The sequence below is a fragment of the Erythrolamprus reginae genome, chromosome Z, assembly GCF_031021105.1.
Source record: "Erythrolamprus reginae isolate rEryReg1 chromosome Z, rEryReg1.hap1, whole genome shotgun sequence".
NCBI lineage: Eukaryota > Metazoa > Chordata > Lepidosauria > Squamata > Dipsadidae > Erythrolamprus > Erythrolamprus reginae.
In genome coordinates, this window is record NC_091963.1 from 117,540,735 (window position 1) to 117,564,812 (window position 24,078).

Genomic DNA, 24,078 nt, shown 5'->3' on the forward strand with positions numbered 1-24,078 from the left:
ACAATAACTCTACTTTGAGAGCTGTTCTACTTCCTGAGTCCCATGAGATTGGGCGGCATATAAATCAATTAAATTAAAGGTGCTGATTTTCACTTTGAAACCGTAACATGAAACAGGACCAGGTCACGGAGAAGATCTCCAGCGGCAGACGCCTACTCTAAAACTAGCCTTGAGCTGCTCCAGCATCCCTCCAGCAAACCCCGCCTGACCATTTGACCCAGTGTCTCAAATGCCGTCAGCTCTACACCCACTCGCAAAAGCCAGACAGCACAGTGCCAAGCACCCCGCTTGCCTCCCTCCGCCCCTTTCACACAGAGTTCCTTGGAGGAAGAGAATTTATCCTGCAGACCCAGCCCTGTATTGTCCCCACGTCTTCCTGCCCGGTTCCCTGTTTCCACCACGCATTCTGACGTCACTCAAGGGTTCCGCGGAGTCCCACTTGTTATCCCCCTCGAGAGTTTTTTTTCGAGAGGGAGGAGCTCGGCGGGGGTGGACTTAGCTTCTGACGCGGCACCTGCGGAGTCTATAAAGAGGGGCGGGGGCGAAAGCGTTTGCTGGTGAAGCTGTGAAGTTCGGGATGGGTAATTTTTTTGCTAAACTCCTGAATATTTTTGGAAGTCGCGGTAAGATGTCTTTGAGCGCGGCGCGCCCGCATTTCCTCCCTTTTTATTACACAATTCCCGGAATGCTAAGTGTGGATGTCAATCAAAACGTGTTTGCCTTTTAGGTTGTTGTCCACCAACTTTCCCCGAGGTTTTTTCCCCTCCTCTCTTTCTTTCTTGTTAAATCCCAGTTTTACTTTGTTTCTTATTTTGCACGGAACGTGCCTTCACGCTCTGCATCTTTCTCTCTTCTTTCTTTTGTTTCTCATTTTGTTTCTCTATTTTAAAATGTATTCATTTATTGCCTTTCTTTTCATACACGGTTCCTTTTTTCATTCTGTTTTTCTCTTTTCTTCCTTTCACTCTGCTCCCCCTCGCAGCATTTTCATTTGATTTCCAACCTTCTTTTATTTTTTTCATTTTTCTTTCTCTCTTTTTACACATTTTTCCTTTTTTTGTTCACTCTTGTGTTTATAAACTTAACCATGTTCTACTTCTCCCTGTCTCCTTTCTTCTTTTATTCTATTTGGAACTGTGCTTTCTTTGCTTTTTGTGATTTCATTCCCTATTTTTCTCTTTCTATTTTCTTTTTGGTTGTAGTTTCCTTTTTCTTTCAAGAAATTTGGTACCATGTTCTAGGGTTAAATTTGGGGTATGGAGCCATGATCTTTTCAGCATATCAATTAGTAGCTGGTGAGGAAAGATTTTGTGCAGCTAACCAGAATTTGCAGTTGTGCCATCACTCAGTCTGAAGCATGTAGTAGCATTTGAGTGCATGTGCTTTAAACAGGGGTCTCCAACCTTAGCAACTTTAAGACTTATGGACTTCAACTCCCAGGATTCCTCAGCCAGCAAAGCTGACTCGTGAATTCTGGGAGTTGAAGTCCACAAATCTTAAACTTGCCAAGGTTGGAGACACTTACTTTAGCATGTATGTTGAGCAGAACTGAAACGAGGGAAGGAAAATAATTGTTCATGAAAATCTTTTGGAAAGGACTAAAGCAGTTGTGAATTCTAATGTTTCCTTTACTATGGACTGTAATAAGATATTTGTGTTTTAATTTTTAATGATCTTGCATTTTGCATAGGACATCAAAAATGATGTAAAAACTTAGTCTGGAAAGTGTCTTCTATGTTCACTTGCTTGCTGAAGTAGGTGAACTACCATTATTAGTTATTTCAGGGAGTGCTAATAAAGACAAAGAGCATGCCTGGATATTTGATGTTGAAGGGCATTTGTGGCAAGTGATATGCGCTTGGGTGTGGGAACAAATGAACAAGGGGGGGTGTCTGTGCATAGAAGTGGGAGAGTGTGGTAGAGTTAGGTTGTAAAGCAGCAATAGATGAGAACAAAATGTTAAAAGCAGAAGACATTAAAATGGGTAATAGCAGAAAACTTAAAACTTGAGCAGAAAGCTTAAACTTTAAAGGAACTGGCTAAAAGAAAAATCTTCGAATCTTACAGATAATGCACTCCCCCCCCTTCCCCCCCCAGTTTTTCCTATATACTGTACTGGTATCTGAGACAGTAACAATTTAGTCGAGAAAAGTTTTCTATAAATTGGTCAAATTCTGCCCTTTCTATTGTTCTCTGGGAGTCAGGGGATTGCAAATGTTTTTGAGTGGGTGGGAGTATTGGGGGTGTTTACATGGAAAATTCTGCATTTCTTTAGCATGGCTTGTTTGCTTAGGCAAATGTTTGGCTACAAGAATAGTTTCCATCCTTTGTTCTAACTGTTATATGTTGGCATGCCCCCCCCCCCAGTTTTCTAAGCAAAATGCTTTACATTCCTTAAAGCCTGGAACTATAATGACCGGTGGGTATGCAGACTCCCAACCCAGGACCATTTCAAGGCAGTTAATTTATTCATAGCTAACAAACTATGTTCTGTATGTATCACATGTTTTTGCTGATATTTTTAAAATTAAGGGAGACTAGGATAGCACTATTTCGGCCTTGTTCTGGCCTCATCAGCTAGCCATACCCTTACTGGGATTTGATCCTGGGGCAGGCCACCAGATCTGATCCCTTTCAGCATTGCAAAAACATGTGATACATACAGAACATAGTTTGTTGGCTATGAATAAATTAACTGCCTTGAAATGGCCCTGGGTTGGGCCTAGAGACAAAAAGGAGCTGTGACATTCCTTCAATATACCAGGGTGATCCAACAACAACAAAAAAAACCATATAGCCCCTCCCTGGTACAAAGCTGAAGGGATCAGATCTGGTGGCCTAGAGGTTAATTCTCTGCCTAAGCTCCAGAATCAAATCTCAGTAAGGGTATGGCTAGCTGATGAGGCCAGAACAAGGCCGAAATAGCGCTATCCTAGTCTCCCTTAATTTTAAAAATTCAGGAAAAACATGTGATACATACACACACATATATATTTGTTTTCGTAGATTTTCACAGGTACAGGTATGACGGTCTTGGCGTATTTGGGTTTCTTCCCATGTAAGATTCAGAGATTTCTGGTGACGTTTCGACTGGTGCTTCTGTCCTTGTTCTAGGGCTAACAAGGTGTTCCTTCATATAAATAAAAATAAACATGACAGAACCAATGCTGAAGCTATATACATGTCTGCATGTTCAAGTGAACATATTATATTTATGTAAGTTTCTTCCTTTCTAGAGGTAGAACTCCAAGCCAACAAAGAAACCCCTAATATATTATATTTCATCAATGTTACATATCCTGGTTTTGCACTCTTAAACATTGTTGAAATATATACTGCTCAAAAAAATAAAGGGAACACTTAAATAACACAATATAACTCCAATTAAATCAAACTTCTGTGAAATCAAACTCTCCACTTAGGAAGCAACACTGATTGACAATAATTTTCCCATGTTGTCAGCACATTGAACTTTGTACAGAACAAAGTATTCAGTGAGAATATTTGATTCATTCAGATCTAAGAGGTATTCTTTGAGTGTTAGCTTTATTTTTTTGAGCAGTGTATATTAGGAGTTTCTTGGTCTTGGAGTTTTGCCTCTAAAAAGGAAGAAAGTCACATGAATACATGTACATTTGACATGTACATAACTTCAGCACTGGTTTCCAACCATGTTTTCATGATAAGAAGTAAATACAATGCAAGTTGGGCAATGCTGTGCTTTAGGTTTAATGATCATGGTATATATGCCAGGGGAATCCCCAAACCCTGGTCCATGGACCGGTCTGTGGCAGGCCACCAACTAGTCCACACAAACAAGCAAAGCCCCATCTGTGGGATACAATCAATACACAAAGCCACACACACACCCACACACCACTGGTCTGCAGAAAAGCCTCTCTCCACAGAACCAGTCCCTGGTGCCAATAGGTTGGGGGCTGCTGTTCTAGTCTACAGATGTCCTGACATTTCGCCAGCAGTTGTACACCTTCAAAGGTAAAATATAGAGCACCTGTCTTTATAGCTAGTTGTCTGGCTTGGGTCTTTAGCGGAACTGATTTCTGATTGGTGCAGGATCACAAAACTCTGAAGCTCAAAAATGCCCAGCAGATACTGGCCGTGGAAGCCTACATATTATGCCAGTGTGTTTTTCTCTCACACAGAGGCTGGTGTAGGAAACTTTCATAAGGACAACTGGCTGTGACCTGAGATAGAAAGATTTTCAGAAAGTCAGAGGGGAACTAATCTGAGAAGAGAGGATGGAAGTGCCATATGCAGGGACCATTCAGGTAGTTCTCAACTTTTGCCCACAGTTGAGTCCAAAATTTATGTTGCAAAGGGGATCACCTGTGCCTAGGATACTGCAGTCATCATGAACGTGCGTCAGTTGACAAGCACCAGTTGCGCCTGGTGCACCAGTTGCGGCCCTATCTGGACCGGGACTCACTGCTCACAGTCACTCATGCCCTCATCACTTCGAGGTTTAACTACTTTAATGCTCTCTACATGGGGCTACCTTTGAAGAGTGTTTGGAAACTTCAGGTCGTGCAGAATGCAGCTGCGAGAGCAATCATGGGCTGCCGATCAGTTTCCGGTCACAATTCAAAGTGTTGGTTATGACCTATAAAGCCCTTCATGGCATCGGACCAGAATATCTCCGGGACCACCTTCTGCCGCACGAATCCCAGCGACCAGTCAGATCCCACAGAGTTGGCCTTCTCCGGGTCCCGTCGACTAAACAGTGTCATCTGGTGGGACCCAGGGGAAGAGCCTTCTCTGTGGCGGCCCCGACCCTCTGGAACCAGCTCCCCCCAGAGATTAGGATTGCCCCCACCCTCCTTGCCTTTCGTAAACTTCTTAAAACCCACCTCTGCTGTCAGGCATGGGGGAACTGAAACATCTTTCCCAGGCCTATATGGTTTATGTATGGTATGTTGTGTGCATGTTTTTTTAAATTATGGGTTTTTAATAATAATAATAATAATAATAATAATAATAATAATAATAATAATAATAATAATTTATTAGATTTGTATGCCGCCCCTCTCCGAAGACTTTGCAATATTAGATTTGTATTGTATATTGTTTTCTATTGTTGCTGTGAGCCGCCCCGAGTCTGCGGAGAGGGGCGGCATACAAATTTAATAAATAATAATAATAATAATAATCCAAATGTAAATCATGTGACCAAGTGGATGCTGTCAGGGTCATAGCTGTGAAAAATGGTCATAAGTCACCCTTTGCAGTGCTGTGGTAATTTTGAACGGTCACTAAATGAATTGTTGTAAGTCAAGGACTACCTGTAGTCCACTTGGATGCCTCTTCTGACTGCTGCATGCAGAATGGATAACCAGGTTTCAACTACAAGCAGAGGCTATTCCAAATACCATCCCTTGTAAATACTGATGTGAGTGAGCTTACATATTTAACCCTGCAATATGTAGGCATTGTATTGGCCCTGCAGTATGTAGGCATTCCTTCATTACTTCCAAGGTTTTCTCATTACGTATCAGTCTGGAATACAGCACCAAAACTCAGTGTTTCCCTAATAGCAGAGGTCTTCAAACTTGGCAACTTCAAGATTTGTGGACTTCAACTCCCAGAATTCTCCAGCCAGATATGGTGGGAGTTTGAAATCCACAAGTCTTAAATCCACAAGAGTATTCTGGGAGTTGAAACCCACAAGTCTTAAAGTTGTCAAGTTTGGGTATCTCTGCCCTATACATTCATATACTATAAAAATGCTGAAGGTTTCGCAGATTTCCATAAAGAAATGATCATCCTTAAAAATTAGCTAAGTACCCCTTAGGTGTGTTTTGTTCTTGACACATTGATATGTGCTAAGATGTGACTTAGTCCAAAGTACGCTAACAAGAACAAGGTAAATCAACTTCGAGCTTGTGTGTTTTTCTTCCTACCCTCCTATTGGGCCTAGAAGTGAATCTTGCAAACCATTATTACTACATTTACAATGGACCAAAATGGTAACAACATTAATTATAGTTTGTTTAAATCAGCGATCTTCCAATTTCAATGTGAATGTTATCACTAATTTAAAAATATGGCTACTTAGATCAAAAGTTGATCCAGATAATAAACTAGGTTAACACAAGGGAGGCTCTCTCTCTCTCAGTGAGTAGTCTTTAACTCCCAGAATTCCAGACTATTATGGTTACTGACAACCATGTCAGTAGAATCTGGCATCAAAGGAAAATGGTAGAAATTTTTACATTTGGGCAGGACTCACAATGAAGTTTCAGTGAGTCTCAAACATTGCTTATTTTACACCATAAAATATAATATGTATGCAATTAGAAGTTGTGTTTGGACATTGGTTGTGGAAGTTCCCTCACTAGAGGTTTTAAAATAAAAAAATAATAAAATTATCTCAGGGACCGCCTTCTGCTGCACGAATCCCAGCGACCAGTTAGGTCCCACAGAGTGGGCCTTCTCCGGGTCCCGTCAACTAAACAATGTCATTTGGTGGGGCCCAGGGGAAGAGCCTTCTCTGTGGTGGCTCCGGCCCTCTGGAACCAACTTTCCCCAGAGATTAGAATTGCCCCCACCCTCCTCGCCTTTCGTAAGCTCCTTAAAACCCACCTCTGCCGTCAGGCATGGGGGAACTGAGATACTCTTTCCCCCTAGGCCTTTACAATTTATGCATGGTATGTTTGTTTGTATGTATGTTTAGTTTTACAATAAGGGGTTTTTAGTTGTTTTAGTATTGGATTTACATGCTGTTTTTTATTATTGTTGTTAGCCACCCTGAGTCTACGGAGAGGGGCGGCATACAAATCCAATAAATAAACAAATAAATAAACAAAAATTGGACAACCATTTGTCTGGGATGGTATGAAATTATTTGAGCTTGCTTGGATTAGGAGATCTCTGAGTTTCCTTCCCAGCTCTATGACTCTATGTTCTATGACAGTGATGGCAAACCCATGGCACGGGTGCCACAGGTGGCATGCTGAGTCATATTTGCTGGCACGTGAGCCGTTGCCCTAGCTGAGCTCCAACCTGCATGTTTGTCACGGCCAGTTGATTTTTGGCTTGCAAAGAAGCTCTGGGAGGGAATTTTTGGCTTCCAGAGAGCCTCCGGGATAGTGATGGGCTACCAAATTCTTTACTACCACACTGTGGGCATGGCTTATGCAGGACGCCCTGCATTTTCTTTCAACATCTTTCAGTGCAAATTGGATGCTTTGGGGTGGAGCTCCATTTTTGCTCTTCCACTGCGTCCTTCCTCTTCCGGGTAGTAACCCACCCCTGCTCTGGGAGGATGAGGGAGGGTGTTTTTACCTACCCCCGGCTCTAGGGAAGCCTTTGGAGCCTGGGAAGGGTGAAACACGAGCCTATTGGGCCCACCAGAAGTAGGAAAGAAGCTGTTTCCAGCCTCCAAAGGGCCTCCGGGGGGTGGGGGACGCTGCTTTTGCCCTCCCCAGGCATTGAATTATGGGTGTGGGCACTCGGGCATGTGCGGTAGCGCACACAAACGCTCTTTCAGCACCTGAGGAAAAAAAGGTTCATTATCACTGTTCTATGAAATTATTTTAAGGCAGTGTTCTTTAAATGTTTTCCTGGCAGGACTCCTTCCCACTTTTAAAAATTCTAGAGGATCCCAAAAGAGCTTTTGTCTGTATTGGTTCTATTTATCAATATACTGGATTAAAATTTTTCATTGATGCATTCATAGAACATTTATTGAACACTGTGAAAATAACAGTGTTAAATCCATTAAATATTAAATGTTTGCATGGAAAATATTTTTAATAAATTATAATAACAGTGATACTATTTTAAACTTTCAATATTGGGCAAATAATTTTGATTTTGCAGACCCCTGAAACGGTCCTGGCACTACATTTTAAGAAACATGGTTCTAATGCAGAGATGGATGCACAGGGCTGGATCCCAGAAAGCAGAAGATGGATGAAAATCCAACATAATTATATTTAATGTCGAATTAAAATTACATATAATTAATGTAACTGCAATATTTGAAATGCAGCTGGATATTTAACCAGTTATCCTTTTGTATCATGATACAAATTATAATTTGCATTAAAGTTTTCATCAGCCTTAGGTTGTATATTTCTGTCATACATTACACATTATAAATTATGAATACTACTTTCATATAGAATAAGCCAAAACGGATGTTTGTACACACACACACGCATGCACACACACACACACACACACACACACACACACACACACACACACTTTGAGTCCATGTATGGAATTTGAAACAATGTTTGCAAGTGGTATTCTTTGGAGAGTACAGTATCTTGGTATCTTTGTATTTAGAGAGAACCAATTATGCCATTGTGTTGTTTCTTTTCGTTGAAGTAGCGTTTCCTTCCTATTTTGCAAAGCAAGTAAGTTTCATATAATATCGCTGCCAATCTTATTCTTAGAAGAATCAGATTCTTTTTTAAAAATAGGGCTGCTTGCCAATCGAAAAGGTAATCTCATTATCTTGTTTTGCCATATAAGGAATTCTTAGACTACCATAGAAAAGGAGGGGCTGTGATGTACAGCTTGAAATTGGAAACAGTTTTTCTGAATCCTTACATGAATTTAAACAACTGTGTCTAAGAGGAGAAATGTCATACATATGTCCTGGTTTATAATCTGTGTTTAAATCAAGTCATTTTCTCATCTTTTTGGCTTTTTATCTCTTTTATATACAAGTAAACCTCCATTTATTTCAAGTTGCAGTAGCACTGAAAAAAAGAGAGTAACTTTCGACTAATCCTCGCACTTATGACTGCCGTAGCATCCTCACAATCAGATGATCAAAATTCGGGCACTTGGCAGCTGGCATCTATTTACAGTGGTTGCAATGGGCAGGGATCCTGTGATTGCCATTTCAACCTTTCCAGTAAACACCCGAGAAAAAATCCCAGAGGGGAAAGTGGATTAGCATGATTCACTTAACAACTGCAGAGATTCTTTTAACAACCGTGGCAATAAATGGGTGCAATTCACTTAATAACCACTTGGATACAATTGTGGCTGTAAGTTAAGTATTAGGTCAAAAAACCCTCTAGGGCAGGGGTCCCCAAACGTTTTACACAGGGGGCCAGTTCACTGTCCCTCAGACTGTTGGAGGGCCGGACTATACAAAAACCTATGAACAAATCCCAATGCACATTACACATACCTTATTTAAAGTAAAAACAAAATGGGAACAAATACAATATTTAAAATAAAGAAGTAATAAGTAATTAAGTAATTAATAATTAAGTAATTAAGTAATTTATACTTCTTTATTAACAAGTAAATTTAAACTTAAATCAACAAACTCCATTTCTCCTTCCTTCCTTCCCTCCCTCCTTCCTCTCCACTTCTCTCTTCCCTCTTCCTTTTCTCTCATTTGTTTCATTTTCCTCTCCCTTGTTCCTTCCCTCCATCATTTTCTCATTTTTCTCTTTTTCTCTCTCCCTCTCGTTCTCTCTCCCTCTTCCTTTCTCTCTCCCTCTCTATCTCTATCTCTCCCTCTTTCTCTTTCTCTCTCTCTCTCTTCTCTCTTTCTCTCACTCACTCTCTTTCTAACTCTCCCTCTTTGTATCTATCACACTTTCTCTTTCCCCCCTCTCTCTATTTCTCCCTTTCTCTCTCTCCCTTTCTATCTCTCCTCTTCATTTCTCTCTCCCTCTCTATTTCTCCCTCTTATTATATCGATCGGTAAAATCTCGTGTGCTGCCTTGGGCCGGTTAAAAGACCTTAGGGGCCGCATCCGGCCCGCGGGCTGTAGTTTGGGGACTGCTGCTCTAGGGCAATGATGGTGAGCCTTTCATTCCTTGGGTGTCGAAGGTGCATGTGCGCACGATATCGCACATGTGCACATGTCCAAACCCATAATTCAATGCTCCCCACATGCCCCGCCCCAGAGGTGGCTGCTAGCCAGAATGATAAATTGGGCTCACCACCGTGGCTCGTGACTGCTTGCAGGGCCAGCACGATTTTGCGTCTGCACCTGTGGAGATAGCAAAATTATGCACGGAGCCGCAGGTGCACCCATGTTTCAGCATGCGTGGAAGCAAAAAAGCCTCACTGAAACATGGGTGCACCTGTGGCTCCATGCACGATTTTGCTATCTCCACAGGTGCAGAAGCAAAATTGCATTGGCCCCACAAGCACTCACAAGCCATAGCGACGAGCCCAATTTAGTGTTCCAGCTGGAGCCCATCCCTGCCTTGCCCCACATGCATACACGGTCCCCCTGGTTCCCCATTTTCCGACTTCTGGTGGGCCTGATAAGCCTGTTTTTTGCCCTTTCCAGGCTCCAGAGACTCTCCCGCATCCCCTGAGGCCCTCTGGAGGCCAAAAACCCTTTCCTAGGGCCTCTGTGCAAACAAAAAATCAGCTGTTCAGCACACTCATGTATGCTGGAGCTGAGCTAGGGCAACGACTTGTGTGCTGGCAGATTCACCATCATAGTTCTAGGGAGAACTGTAAGAAAAGGAAAGTCCCCTTTGTTTAACATGAAATGATCTGTGCCAAATTGTTGGGATTGTTTTTTTTGTTTCATTCCAAACTGCTCTCCCTTCTTTGTTATATTGGCTGGAGGTCAGGAGGAATTTATTTTATTTATTATTTATTTTATTAATTGGACTTTCATATGCCGTCCTTCTCCAAAGAGTCAGGGTGGCTCAAAACATAGAAAAACAACACAAAAACTACCGTATTCTAAAGCCCAATTATAAAACGTAAACCAACCCCCCCCCCCCAAGTCATAAAACCATGTAACCACATTCATTCACACCACAGTCATGCTGTGAATGCAAAAATTGATCATGTTTGCTTGTGAATTTTGCTTTGATCTAGTTTTCTGTTTGAGCTTCTTGGTGTCTATGCTAAAAGGCCATGCATCAATATGGGAACGGATCGCACAGTGAGCCATTTCAGTCTGCACAACAGCAATGGAGGAGCACAACTCATAGTGGCCAGCTTGGCATGGTCAGTTCACTGCCGCCAGCTTGTCACCGTAAAGTTGCCTCTGTTAACTCAAAGCCAACAAGTCATTGCAGGACAACTCAACACAGTCAATTTGATGCAGGTACAAGTAGAACTGGCAGCCAGAGGAGACCTGGGTGGGCAGGATGCAGATTAATGGTGGCTACCTGAGCTTTACAGTGGGGTGAAAACCAGGCAGGTGCATGATTCTACCGCACGAATCCCAGCGGCCGATAAGGTCCCACAGAGTTGGCCTTCTCCGGGTTCTGTCGACCAAACAATGTCGTTTGGCGGACCCCAGGGGAAGAGCCTTCTCTGTGGCGGCCCCGGCCCTCTGGAATCAACTCCCCCCAGAGATTAGAATGGCCCCCACCCTCCTTGTCTTTCGCAAATTACTCAAGACCCACCTTTATCGCCAGGCATGGGGGAACTAAGACATCTCCCCCAGGCTTATTATATTTCATGTTTGGTATGTATGTGTTGTATGGTTTTAAATTGTTGGGGTTTTATATATCTTTTCTTTTAATATTAGATTTGTCTCACTGTTATATTGTTTCTATTACTGTTGTGAGCCACCCCGAGTCTTCGGAGAGGGGCGGCATACAAATTTAATAAATAATAATAATAATAATAATAATAATAATAATAATAATAATAATAATAGAGTGGGTGGACAAAGCACAGAGCAGCAGCAACCAGAAGCTTCCCATTTTCATACCCTTGCTGCTTACTGCCGCCACCATTGCACTGAACTCTGGCTCGTTTGCACTTTGGATTGTTTGGCAGCAGTGATGGTCTTCAGCCATTTGGTGGCCGTGCCGGTGAGCAGGGCAAGAGGCAGCGAAAAATGGGTGCATCCCATTTTCACATCCTTTACCACTGCACCGAGCTTTCACCCCACCCACTCCTGCTGTCGCAAAGCCCAAGCTCTGCAGCCATTGCTGAATGGCCCACAGCAATGACAGCAATGACGGTGGTAGCAGTAGAGTCTTCGGAGAGGGGCGGCATACAAATCCAAATAATAAATAAATAAATAAATGAAAATGAGACATGCATGGTCTCCAATGCCTACCCCGTCCACTGCCACCACTGCTGAACAATGTGAACACTGCCAACACCGTTGAGTGGTCCGAACTTTGGATGGTATGTAACTCAGCACAGTGGTAGCAATTGCCAATCAGAACTTCAAATACAAACTTAATAAACAAATTATCACAGATAATCCCCACTCGGTTAAAGACCTTGGTATACTAATAACTAAAGATCTAAGTGCCAAAGCCCACTGCAACAACATCGCTAAGAAGGCCTCAAGAGTTGTTAATCTAATCCTACGTAGCTTCTGCTCTGGAAATCTCACACTACTTACCAGAGCATACAAAACTTTCGCCAGACCCATCATAAAATACAGCTCATCTGTTTGGAACCCATATCGCATCTCAGACATTAACACCCTTGAAAATGTCCAAGGATACTTCACCAGAAGAGCCCTTCACTCCTCCACTCGAAACAGAATATCCTCCGAGACTAGACTTTCAATCCTGCGCCTAGAAAGCTTAGAACTAAGACGCCTTAAACATGATCTAAGTATTGCCCACAAGATCATATGCTGCAACGTCCTGCCTGTCAAAGACTACTTCAGCTTCAACCACAACAACACAAGAGCACACAACAGATTCAAGCTTAATATTAACCGCTCCAAACTTTGACAGTAAAAAAAATATGATTTTAGTAATCGGGTTGTCGAAACGTGGAACTCATTACCGGACTCTATCATCCCCTAACCCCTAACATTTTACCCTTAGACTATCCACGGTTGACCTCTCCAGATTCCTAAGAGGTCAGTAAGGGGTGTACATGTGCATTAGAGTGCCTTCCGTCCCCTGTCCTATAGTCTCTCCTACATCTCGTATTTCTTCTCTACTATATCCTCTGTAACCTTCATTGTGTATTATTGTGTATTGGACTAAATAAATAAATAAATAAATAAATAAATAAATAAATAAATAATGAATGAATGAATGAATGAATGAATGAATGGATGGATGGATGGATGGATGGATGGATGAATGGTGGCAACGGTGTATATGAAAATGAGAATTCTCCAGCTGCCGCTGCTCTGCTCTGCACTCTACTCATTCATTCACCCACCCACCTGGCTTTCATTCTGGCGTGAAGCCCCCAGCTGCTGCTTCTCTGCATTCTGTCCACTTGCTCACTTGCCCATCCGGCTGCCCGCAGCAAGTTGGTGAATTGGCTGTGTTGAGTTGTCCAGAGATGACTTGGCGGTGGTGATTTGGCAGAGGTGGTCTGTCCCTGCCAAGATGTCCATTGTAAGTTGTCCTAGACCCTAGAGTGTTTGATGTGTGTCTGTCTGTCTGTCTCTTTCTTCTCCCCTCTCATCCCCAGCTTTTAGATATTTGAGAGCAATCATTGTTCATTCCTGGGGTCTCCCAGTGCCTGCTCAGGAATTATGCCCTTTTAGCTCACACCACAAATCTTTCATTGGTAATTCCTTCTGTGTTCTTTTATTAGTATAATTTTTATTAAGAATTTTTATAGTAAATTCGGTAATAAAACCTGAACGTACATAAAGAGAATGGGAAAAAAACATAATACAAGGAAAAATATACGGTAAGTACATAAAGAAGAGATTTCTAACCTTTGTCGCAATGAGTATAAGTGCATTTTATAAGTCTTCACCCTTTATAATAGTTTTTCAACCTTGACAACTTTAAGATGTATGGCATTCCCCAGTCAAGTAAGAGTCATAATCCATATATCCTAAAGTTGCCAAAGTTGAAAAACACTGCCCTATAGGATTAAACAGCTATTTCTTCATGTCACATCCTCTCCCTTGTCTATTCAAAAACTCATAAAACCCCAGTTTTTAAATCCTTGTGTCAGCAGAAAATTCTGGTCTTTAATTCAGTGAAATATTGTGGTAGGATTTGATTTCTTTCCAATTCTTTATTCTTTATCTTCACAGATTTATCTTCACAGACTAATCTACCTCTTATGTAGTTCCAGTAAAAACACATTTTCCAGGTCATTTAATTTTTTTAAAAAAAATTCAGCCAGTTTTCTTTGTAAAGCATCCTTTTCCAAATTATTTTCTTAGCCTATCACCTCTGATGCTTTCTCTGCCTTGTCAAATAAAATTTATTCTACCTCTGTTTTCCTTCATTAAAGGTTTTAAACCTAGTTTACCCATACAAGTAAACATGATTATTAATATTCATGTTATAATTACTAATTTGTGACATTATATTATAACATTTTGAATCAAATTTTACGTCTCCAAATTTATCTTAGATAAAAATCTTTTACTGTTTATTTTAACTTTTTAACTTTTTAAACTTATAATTAATTGTTTTTGTTCAGAGTTGAAGATAAACTCACATGAGAAAAATGTTCAAACTTACTGTTTAGAAGTCTCTAATACATTTAGGGTGATTAATAGGCAATTTGAAAAGGGATAGTGCAACAGAAGGTACATGAGTTGCATTTAAGTATGGATGCAAATAACAGATTCAAGCTATTTTCTTATGCGTCGGGTTGGTAGTCTTGAACAAATCTTCTCTCAAGTCTATTCTTCAATCGCAATGTTATGGGTGAATTAAAGAAGTAGCAATTATATTTTATCACATTAACTCTGACATATTGTAACTTTGTCTTATTCTAGAGCATAAGGTGATAATTATTGGATTGGACAATGCTGGAAAAACCACCATCCTTTATCAGTTGTAAGTATCTCCTTGTCTTTCTCCTTTTTCAGTATACAATGTCTAGTTTAAATAAATCTCTTGGTCTGTTCCCTTTGCAACAGAGTTTAATATAGGAGTAGGCAAGCTTATATTCTGTGTTGCATACAATTTTAATCTTTTATTTCTTTGCAGTTCCTAAACTTTACAGAGTCATGTCATCAAAAAGTTGTAGCAAACGTCTAAATTATTTCAATGCAACAAGCTTAACAGCGAATTGATTGAGTTAAGAAATATCCACCTCTGTGTCTCTACTAATATTGTCGTGTCACTCAATGCATATCCCTTCCCCAAAGTTCTCAGCAATTTTTTAAAAAGTGATTTTGACCACAAAAAGACTGAATACCTTGCTTTAATCTATAGTTGGATTTATAAACTGGAACAGTCTTTTAAAACGGTGGTTTGGGAGATTCTGAGAATTGAAGTCCACATATTTTAAAACTGTTAAGTTTCAAACACACTGTAATAGAACATGCTTTGCATGTTACAACTAAATTGTGACTCTTTTGTAATATAGTAATCTAGGATATATTCAAATTCCCAAAGTATTTGATGGGTGATATTGAGTGTCTGTATTATATACATTTTGCCTTTAGGATGCATCCATTAATAATGTATAAAACACATATATGAGCACATTTCTCAATTTGGGGAGTAAAAATCCAAAAAAAGAAAAGAAAAGACCTACTTTTTGCCATTTAAAATAATAGTAACATCCCAAATATTTGGCTAGGACATGATAGATGGATAAAAATGCCAAATTTCATTTAAACATCTGTCTATAGGAGAAGGGCTAGGGAGAGCCAGGGAGAAAAATAAATAAAAGGAATCGGTTTAGAGTTCTTATGAGGCCATGAATGGGATCACTCCAGCTGCCCTTGATTACTATTGAACTTGACCTAGCTCTGACCAGATGTTGACTGTAAGTTGAAAAGATTTCTGGGCATAGGCTTCTAGCAATAAATCAGTTATATTAAGCCTTTACATGTTGACAGGGTGGGCTGCTGGGGGTTCGCAAAAGTTTGGGGGAACATCTAGCTAAAATGCTGTGCAATTCAGAGAACCCCCAAAATCCCACTCCTGGCGGGCCCCCTGCCCCGTCCCTCCCAGGAGTCCCAATGTGGCCTATTTTGGATGCAGGGCAGGGCACTTGCATAAGCTCAGGCGTGTGAAAAATGGGCCTACCGGAAGTTCGGACCTGACTTCCAGTTGGATCAGAAGTTTTGTATTTTTGTTCTTCTTCCCCCCAGGGCCCTCCCAAGTTCACAAATGGCCCATTTCACAACTTGCCCCCCCCCCCCCGGAGGGTGTGGGGAAGGCTGTTTATGTCCTCCACAGGCTCCTAGAAAGGCTCTGAAGCCTGGGAGGAACAAAAAAACAAAACTTCCGGTCCAACAGGAAGTCAGTAAATGGAAACTTTTCAGCTTCTGGAGGACCATTCTCCCCATGCTCCTAGAAAGGCTCTGGAGCTTGGGGAGAGTAAAAAAATGGACCTTCTCACCCACTCTGGAAGTTGGAAACAGCCTGTTTTTCAACTCCCAGTGGAAATCAGCTTGCCAGCACATGCATGCATGCCAGATCTGAGCTTGCATGCCTACCGATATGGCTCCGCATGCCACTTATGCACACATGCCATAGGTTCGCCATCATAGGTATAGACAAGCAATTTGTCATATTCTAAAGCAGTGTTTCCCAACCTTGGCAACTTGAAGATATTTGGACTTCAACTCCCAGAATTCCCCAGCTAGCAAATGCTGGCTGGGGAATTCTGGGAATTGAAGTCCAGATATCTTCAAGTTGCCAAGGTTGGGAAACACTGTTCTAAAGGATAGAGCAGTGCCATATAATGTTTATTTCAATTGTTGTTCAAGGGACACGAGAGATTTATAGCATCCTTATTCTGTTTCTTACTATCCCCAAAACAAGAATCAAGATTATTATTCTAGTCTCTGTGTGTACTTTTTTCTAGCAATTTTTTCAATTTTCCCAAATCCTATGGAACATAAGTAACTTGAAGGCTTGACTGTCTCAAACATCTTTGCCTTGTTTTTTAAAAGATAAAAGTGTATGGGGAGATTGGTACATTAAGAAAGCACCTTATGGCTTTGGTCTTTCATCAGCCTAATGAATGAAGTTGTGCATACGTCGCCTACAATTGGAAGCAACGTGGAAGAAATCATCCAGCACAAGACACATTTCCTCATGTGGGACGTCGGTGGTCAGGAAAATCTGCGGTCTACTTGGAACACCTACTATTCCAACACAGAGGTGAGTTGGGTAAACATTAGTAAATAAATTAAGGAAGTAAAATACATATGGAATAGTGGGAAGGATAATTGGGTTTCTTGAGCTCTCGTGTTACAATTATTCCATAATCTACATTTATCACAAAACTCTGCGAAGCCTTTTGCTCTTGGGTAGCAGGACACCATACACTAAATATTCAGGCTGTAATGCTATCCAGATACAGGCTATGCATAGTCACCGAAGGGGGCAAAAATCTGTACCAGAAAAGATAAATATGTCATGAAAAAGTGACTTATGACCAGTCCTTGCACTTAACTGTTGCAACATCCCAAGGTCACATGATCAAAATTTAGACACTTATCAACCAGAATTGATAAAATCTTCATTTTAGAGTCATGTGGTCACAGTTTGCAAACTCCCAAAGTGGCTTCGGATAAGCAAAATCAATGTGGGGGAGTATAATTTACTTAACAACTCTAAATGTATTTAACAACTGCAGTGATTTGCTTAACAATTGTGACAAAAAAGGTTGAAAACCCAACACTTAACTGCCTTGCTTAGAAATGGAAACTCTCAATTATAGTTGAGGATTACCTGGATATTGTTTCAGAAATGCTCATCTTACATCCATGGTTTCTTCGCTTCATAAGCAGCACATAAGATTGTAAAATTTGGGCAATAATTCTTGGGAATACAAATTTGTATAAGCATAAACCACTTATGTTAACAAACGGCATTGCAGTTTTGGACAACGGCAAACTATTTTTTAAAAGAAATTAAACTCCATTATCATAAATACTTATAATGAATATACTACTCTCAATTGATGCTTCATATAGTTTAAATCTGAACTCATACTAATATGTAATTAATTCTGGATTACGTTTATGTGTGTATAATGCTTATCCCCCCCAAAAATCTAATACCTGCCAATATTAACCAATATTGAAATGTCAAAAACAGAGGTCCCCAAACTTGGCAATTTTAAGACTTGTGGACTTCATCTCCCAGAATTCTCCAGCCAGCATGATTGGAGAATTCTGGGAGGTAAAATCCACAAGTGTTAAAGTTGCCAAGTTTGAAGACCTCTAGTCAAAAGGTTCATGGCTATGTTAATTCCCCTTATAAGTTGATAACAGAAGCAAAGCCAAAGGTCTCAAAAGACATCAGCTTGGAGTAGAATTGATAACTTTAAGATGTGTGAACATCCCCAGCTTGTTGGATGGAGAATTCTGATAACTGAAGTCCATACATCCAAACATCACCATAGTTGAGAAATGCTGATTCAGAGGCACCACTTTGGTGAAAATTAGAACGAAATTATGGTATTCCAAAATATTGTTAAAGTCACTTCGAGCCAATGTTCTATGTTTAGTGGACATTCAATTCAATTCAATTCAAATTATTAGATTTGTATGCCGCCCCTCTCCGAAGACTCAGGGCGGCTCACAACAGTAATAAAAACAGTATAATAATGGAACAAATCTAATAATAAAATCATATTTAAAAACCCCAACAATTTAAAAACCGTACAACACATACATACCAAATATAAAATATAAGAAAGCCTGGGGGAGATGTCTTAATTTCCCCCATGCCTGGTGATATAGGTGGGTCTTGAGTAACTTGCGAAAGGCAAGGAGGGTGGGGGCCGTTCTAATCTCTGGGGGGAGTTGATTCCAGAGGGCCGGGGCTGCCACAGAGAAGGCTCTTTTTCTGGGGCCCGCCAAACGACATTGTTTGGTTGACGGGACCCGGAGAAGGCCAACTCTGTGGGACCATATCGGCTGCTGGAATTCGTGCGGTAGAAGGCGGTTCCGGGGGTATTCTGGTCCAATGCCATGAAGGGCTTTAAAGGTCATTACCAACACTTTGAATTGTGACCGGAAACCGATCGGCAGCCAGTGCAGGCCACAGAGTGTTGTAGAAACGTGGGCAAATCTAGGAAGCCCCACAATAGCTCTCGCGGCCGCATTCTGCACGATCTGAAGTTTCCGAACACTTTTCAAAGGTAGCCCCATGTAGAGAGCGTTGCAGTAATCGAACCTCGAGGTGATAAGGGCATGAGCGACTGTGAGCAATGACTCCCTGTCCAAATAGGGGTGCAACTGGTGCACCAGGCGAACCTGGGCAAACACCCTCCTCGCCACAGCCGAAAGATGGTGTGCTTTTTAACAATATTTTTTTCGTTTCCAAATACCATTTGGATGGTACAAGTTGTCTTGGTATAAGGAGGTTTTTTTAATCTGTTCTCATGTTGGTTTTTAACTGTGAAAACCAGACAACTAAAGTCTAAAATATGGGAAGGAGTTCCTTTTTGATCTTATGTTTAGTTTTCTCTAGTAGCTGTTTTCTGTCACTCTACTTCCTCTTGTATATTGATGTTGTGCTATCACATGCAAAGTTATTGCTTAGGTATGCATTTTGTGGGGGATGGGAATTACCCTTAAATCTTGATTGTATCATAGTTTCTGTTTTGTAGAACAAAGGCAAGTTGAGACTTGTTCTTTATAAGCTAAAACTGAATGCTTGACATTTTCAGATATGAAATGTGATTTTTTTTTCTTTTTCTTTCTCCTATATGCTTTCCAGACAGTACACTATTTGCCACGTAGAAGTCTATTCCTACATTTCGAACCTCTTCTTAAAAATCCCCCTGGGGAAGATGTCTAGGGAGCTCCATGTCTCTTTCACTTGCATCTTCACTCTGCAGACATGCCCTGAAATTATTTTATTCTCTGGCTTCCATAAATTATGTTCTGATGTTAGGAATGCATTTTGATAATTTAACAAACTTCGTTTGTTCCTGGAATGAAGTCAAGCTTAGTAGTTGTGCAAAATAACGAACCTGATTTAGCAAATACTCATCAAAACCTCTGAACTTTCTGATCAATATATTTAAGCTATAACTTACGGTAAATCTTAAATGTGGGCAAAAGAGACATGCATTGAGGGAGCTGCTGTTAGATTTCTATTTCTGAATACTCTTATTTGATTCTACTTGCATTTGGTCTCCTGTCTAGTCTTCTACTTCCTTCCATCAGATAGTTTTCTATAGCCATCAAAAACGCTTACTTTTCATTCTTTTGAAGTTTTCCTGTGTGATAGAATCTTTCTCAATGCCTTCTGATATTTCCTCCTTCTAAACAATGCTGTTTGGGGCCGACCAGGGCTGAAAACTAGGTTCACAACAAGAATGGTTTTCTTAATAGTAGCTTATTGAGTAAGATAAAATTGTGTAAGCTCACAAACATGGTTTATAAATCACAATTTCTGCAACGTATTGTGGTTGTGGTGGGTTGTGTGAACTCAGTCCCTGCTTCAATTTTGTTCACTTAGTCTTGATCATGTTTATAAATGTGTTTTTCCCCCTTTGATCAGTTTGTCATCCTTGTGATCGATAGCACAGATCGTGAGAGGCTGACGGTGACAAAAGAGGAGCTGTATAAGATGTTAGCTCACGAGGTGAGTTTGCCTGCTACTACATGCAGGGATAGATGATATACAGTAGGTTGGTCCACAAATTGCTTCCATAAATAAATAAATTATGTTGGATCCACGTTTCCCTTTTGTTCTTAAAAGGTCTTAAGCATAAAACATGTTCTGTCTGGGTGCCCCCAGACTTCAACACCAACTGGAAAAAGCAGCCAGACACGCTGGTAAAAGCAAAAGCACTTTATAGTTTGAAAAATAAACACAGAGAAAAACCTGTTCTTCCCAACAGGCAGGCTATGAGACTTCACAGCAGAGTCCTGATGGCCAGACAATACAGCACACTTCTTGCTGGCACACCCACCACTGTAGAGAATAAGACCCACACCTTTTCCCCCCAAGGTTTCAGTATTCAAAGTCACAAACCAGAATTCCAAGACGCCAAAGATCACAGCCAGGTCCCAGGACTCCCAAAGATAATACTCCACAAGCCAGGAAGGGTGGGTCTGCCTTTTCAGCCTTTCCAGAGAGCACCACACCCAAACCCAGCTGTTGCCTCTTTAGTGCTGAAAGTACCTGGCTAATTGTCCCCTTCGCTGTGTTGCTCTTCTCTGCCGGAGATCTATGATTGCTTGTGCATTTTTCATCTAAGGAATCCAGGCTGCTTGCTGGGGAGAGCTCCCCCGAGGGGGACTCTGGCTGTCCTCCCTCTCCCTCAGCCTGAGATTCCTCCTCCCCGTCTGCCTGAACCTCCTGTTCCTCATCCTCCCCCTCTGAGCAGGAAGCCGGCAGAGGATCAGCCGTTCCCTGAGGGGCCTCAGACGGAATCACAACAAAAACGTATCAGGAAAGACTTCATGAACTCAATCTGTATAGTCTGGAGGACAGAAGGGAAAGGGGGGACATGTTCGAAACATTTAAATATGTTAAAGGGTTAAATAAGTTTCAGGAGAGAAGTGTTTTCAATAGGAAAGTGAACACAAGAACAAGGGGGCACAATCTGAAGTTATTTATTTATTTATTATTTAGATTTGTATGCCGCCCCTCTCCGAAGACTCCGAAGTTAGTTGGGGGAAAGATTAGAAGTAATGTGAGAAAATATTATTTTACTGAAAGAGTAGTAGATGCTTGGAACAAACTTCCAGCAGATGTGGTCGGTAAATCCACAGTAACTGAATTTAAACATGCCTGGGATAAACATATATCCATCCTAAGATAAAATACAAGAAATAAGGGCAGACTAGATGGACCGTGAGATCTTTTTCTGCAGTCAATCTTCTATGTTTCTATGTTCTGATCTTTATGCGATAGTTTTATGTATCATTTCACTCATTTTGAATGAATCATGAGTTGATAGAAATTGGAGGCAAACACATATTGGACCAGATTACCTCCGGAACTGCCTGCTACTGCACGAATCCCAGCGACCGATAAGGTTCCACAGAGTTAGCCTTCTCCGGGTCCCGTCGACTAAACAATGTCGTTTGGCGGGCCCCAGGAGAATAGCCTTCTCTGTGGCGGCCCCGGCCCTCTGGAACCAACTCCCCACGGCGATTAGAACTGCCCCCACCCTCCCTGTCTTTCGTAAACTACTCAAGACTCATTTATACCGCCAGGCATGGGGGAGTTGAGATAGCTCTTCCCCCTAGGCCATTACAAGTTATGCATGGAATGTTTGTGTGTATGTTTGGTTTTATAATAGGGGTTTTAGTTGTTTTTTATTATTGGATTGTACATGTTGTTTTTATTATTGTTGTTAGCTGCCCCGAGTCTACGGAGAGGGGCGGCAAATAAATAAATATTATTATTATTATTATTATTATTATTATTATTATTATTATTATTATTATTTTGACCACTGCGTTGTGGTGGCACAGTGGTTAGAATCCAGTACTCCAGGCTACTTCTGCTGACTGCCACCTGCCAGCAGTTCGGCAATTTGATTCTCACTGGCTCAAAGTTGACTAATGATGGGAAAAATGTGGACCGGGTTGTTTGAGGGCAATATGCTGACTCTGTAAACTGTTTGCAGAAGGCTTTAAAGCAGTGCAAGCGGTATATAAGTCTAAGTGCTATTGCTGTTCTCTTTTTCTTTCCCAGGACCTGCAGAATGCAGCTGTGTTGATATTTGCCAACAAGCAAGATATAAAAAATTCCATGTCTACCTCTGAAATTTCCAAGTTCCTCACCCTGGGCTCCATCAGAGACCACCCATGGCATATTCAAGGTTGCTGTGCGCTCACAGGAGAGGGGTCAGTAAACCAGAATTGCATGTCCTGTATGCTAAGAACAGCTGAAGTCTCATCTCTCTAAAACAGTGTTTCTCCACCTTGGCCGTTTGAAGATGTGTGGACCTCAACTCCCAGAATTCCCCAGCCAACGTTGCTGGCTGGGGAATTCTGGGAGTTGAAGTCCGCACATCTTCAAACGGCCATGGTTGAGAAACACTGCTCTTGAACATTGGTTCTCAACCTTTGTAATTCAACGACCCCTTAGTATAGTTCCTCATGTTGTGGTGATTCCCAACCATAAGTCTAGTGCCAATTCTCCCAACAGAGCTTTAAGCTGATTGGCAGGAAGATCAGAAGGATAACCCCACTGTAAACGCCTGATTGGTTGGATGGTAAAAATATGTTCCAAGGCGCCAGAATAGAAGTTTTAGTTCCTAACACCATGGGAAATTTGTCTTTTCCCATGGTCTCAGGCGACCCCTGGGAAATGGTGGTTCGACCCCCCAAAGGGGTCCCAACCATCTAGAACCACTGCTCTAGAATGGGAGTCTTAAATTCAAGTATGCTAATCAGTGCCTTGCACTCAAATATGCAATACATATTAAATTCATATAGCTATCAATTATCTCAATTTCATCAATAATATTAAAATGATTTATTATTTATAATTAAAATTTTACATTTATTTGTTTATTTGTTTATTTATTTATTTTGTCAAACAAGTATAAGATTGTAGTTTGTAGAAGCATAACATAAGAAGTAAATAATGATAAAAGAAGACAATAGGACAGGAATGGTAGGCACAATGGTGCACTTATGCACACCCCTTACAAACCTCTTAGAAAAGGGGAGACATCAACTGTAGAGACTGTGAGGTTAAAGATTTTGAGGTTTGGGGAAGAAACCACAGAGTCAAGTAATGCGTTCCAGGCGTTGCTAAAGTTGTATTTTCTGCAATCTAGTTTGGAGCAGTTTACATTAAGTTTGAATCTATTACATGCTTGTGTGTTGTTGTGGTTGAAGGTGGAGTAGTCACTAACAGGAAGGAGATTTTGGTATATGATTTTATGAACTACTGTTAGATCAGATCGGAGGCGATATCTACAGAGTCTTTTTAGAGTCTACGGAGAGGGGCGGCATCCAAATCTAATAAATTAAATGGATGGATGGATGGATGGATGGATGGATGGATGGATGGATGGATGGATGGATGGATGGATGGATGGATAGATAGATAGATAGATAGATAGATAGATAGATAGATAGATAGATAGATAGATAAATTGTCTAATCGCAGTATTTCAAATCTGGTGGAATAAGGTATTTTGTTACGAGAGGAGGAGTGAAGGACTCTTCTTATGCAATATTTATGGACTCTCTCAATTGTATTAATGTCTGATATGTAATGTGGGTTCCATGCAGGTGGACTGTATTCTAGA

General features: G+C 41.0%; 1 protein-coding gene across 1 annotated transcript in view; it reads left to right on the plus strand.

Moving 5' to 3' along the window:
- The first annotated feature begins 541 nt into the window (after nt 1-541).
- The window catches only part of LOC139153033 (ADP-ribosylation factor-like protein 5C), a 28,707-nt gene continuing 5,170 nt past the window's right edge, over nt 542-24,078 (plus strand). The window contains exons 1-5 of the mRNA XM_070726551.1: nt 542-623; nt 14,651-14,711; nt 16,850-16,997; nt 20,358-20,441; nt 22,509-22,660. Coding sequence (XP_070582652.1) covers nt 578-623; nt 14,651-14,711; nt 16,850-16,997; nt 20,358-20,441; nt 22,509-22,660 — 491 coding nt within the window. The 5' untranslated portion in view covers nt 542-577. The remainder of the gene's footprint in view (nt 624-14,650; nt 14,712-16,849; nt 16,998-20,357; nt 20,442-22,508; nt 22,661-24,078) is intronic.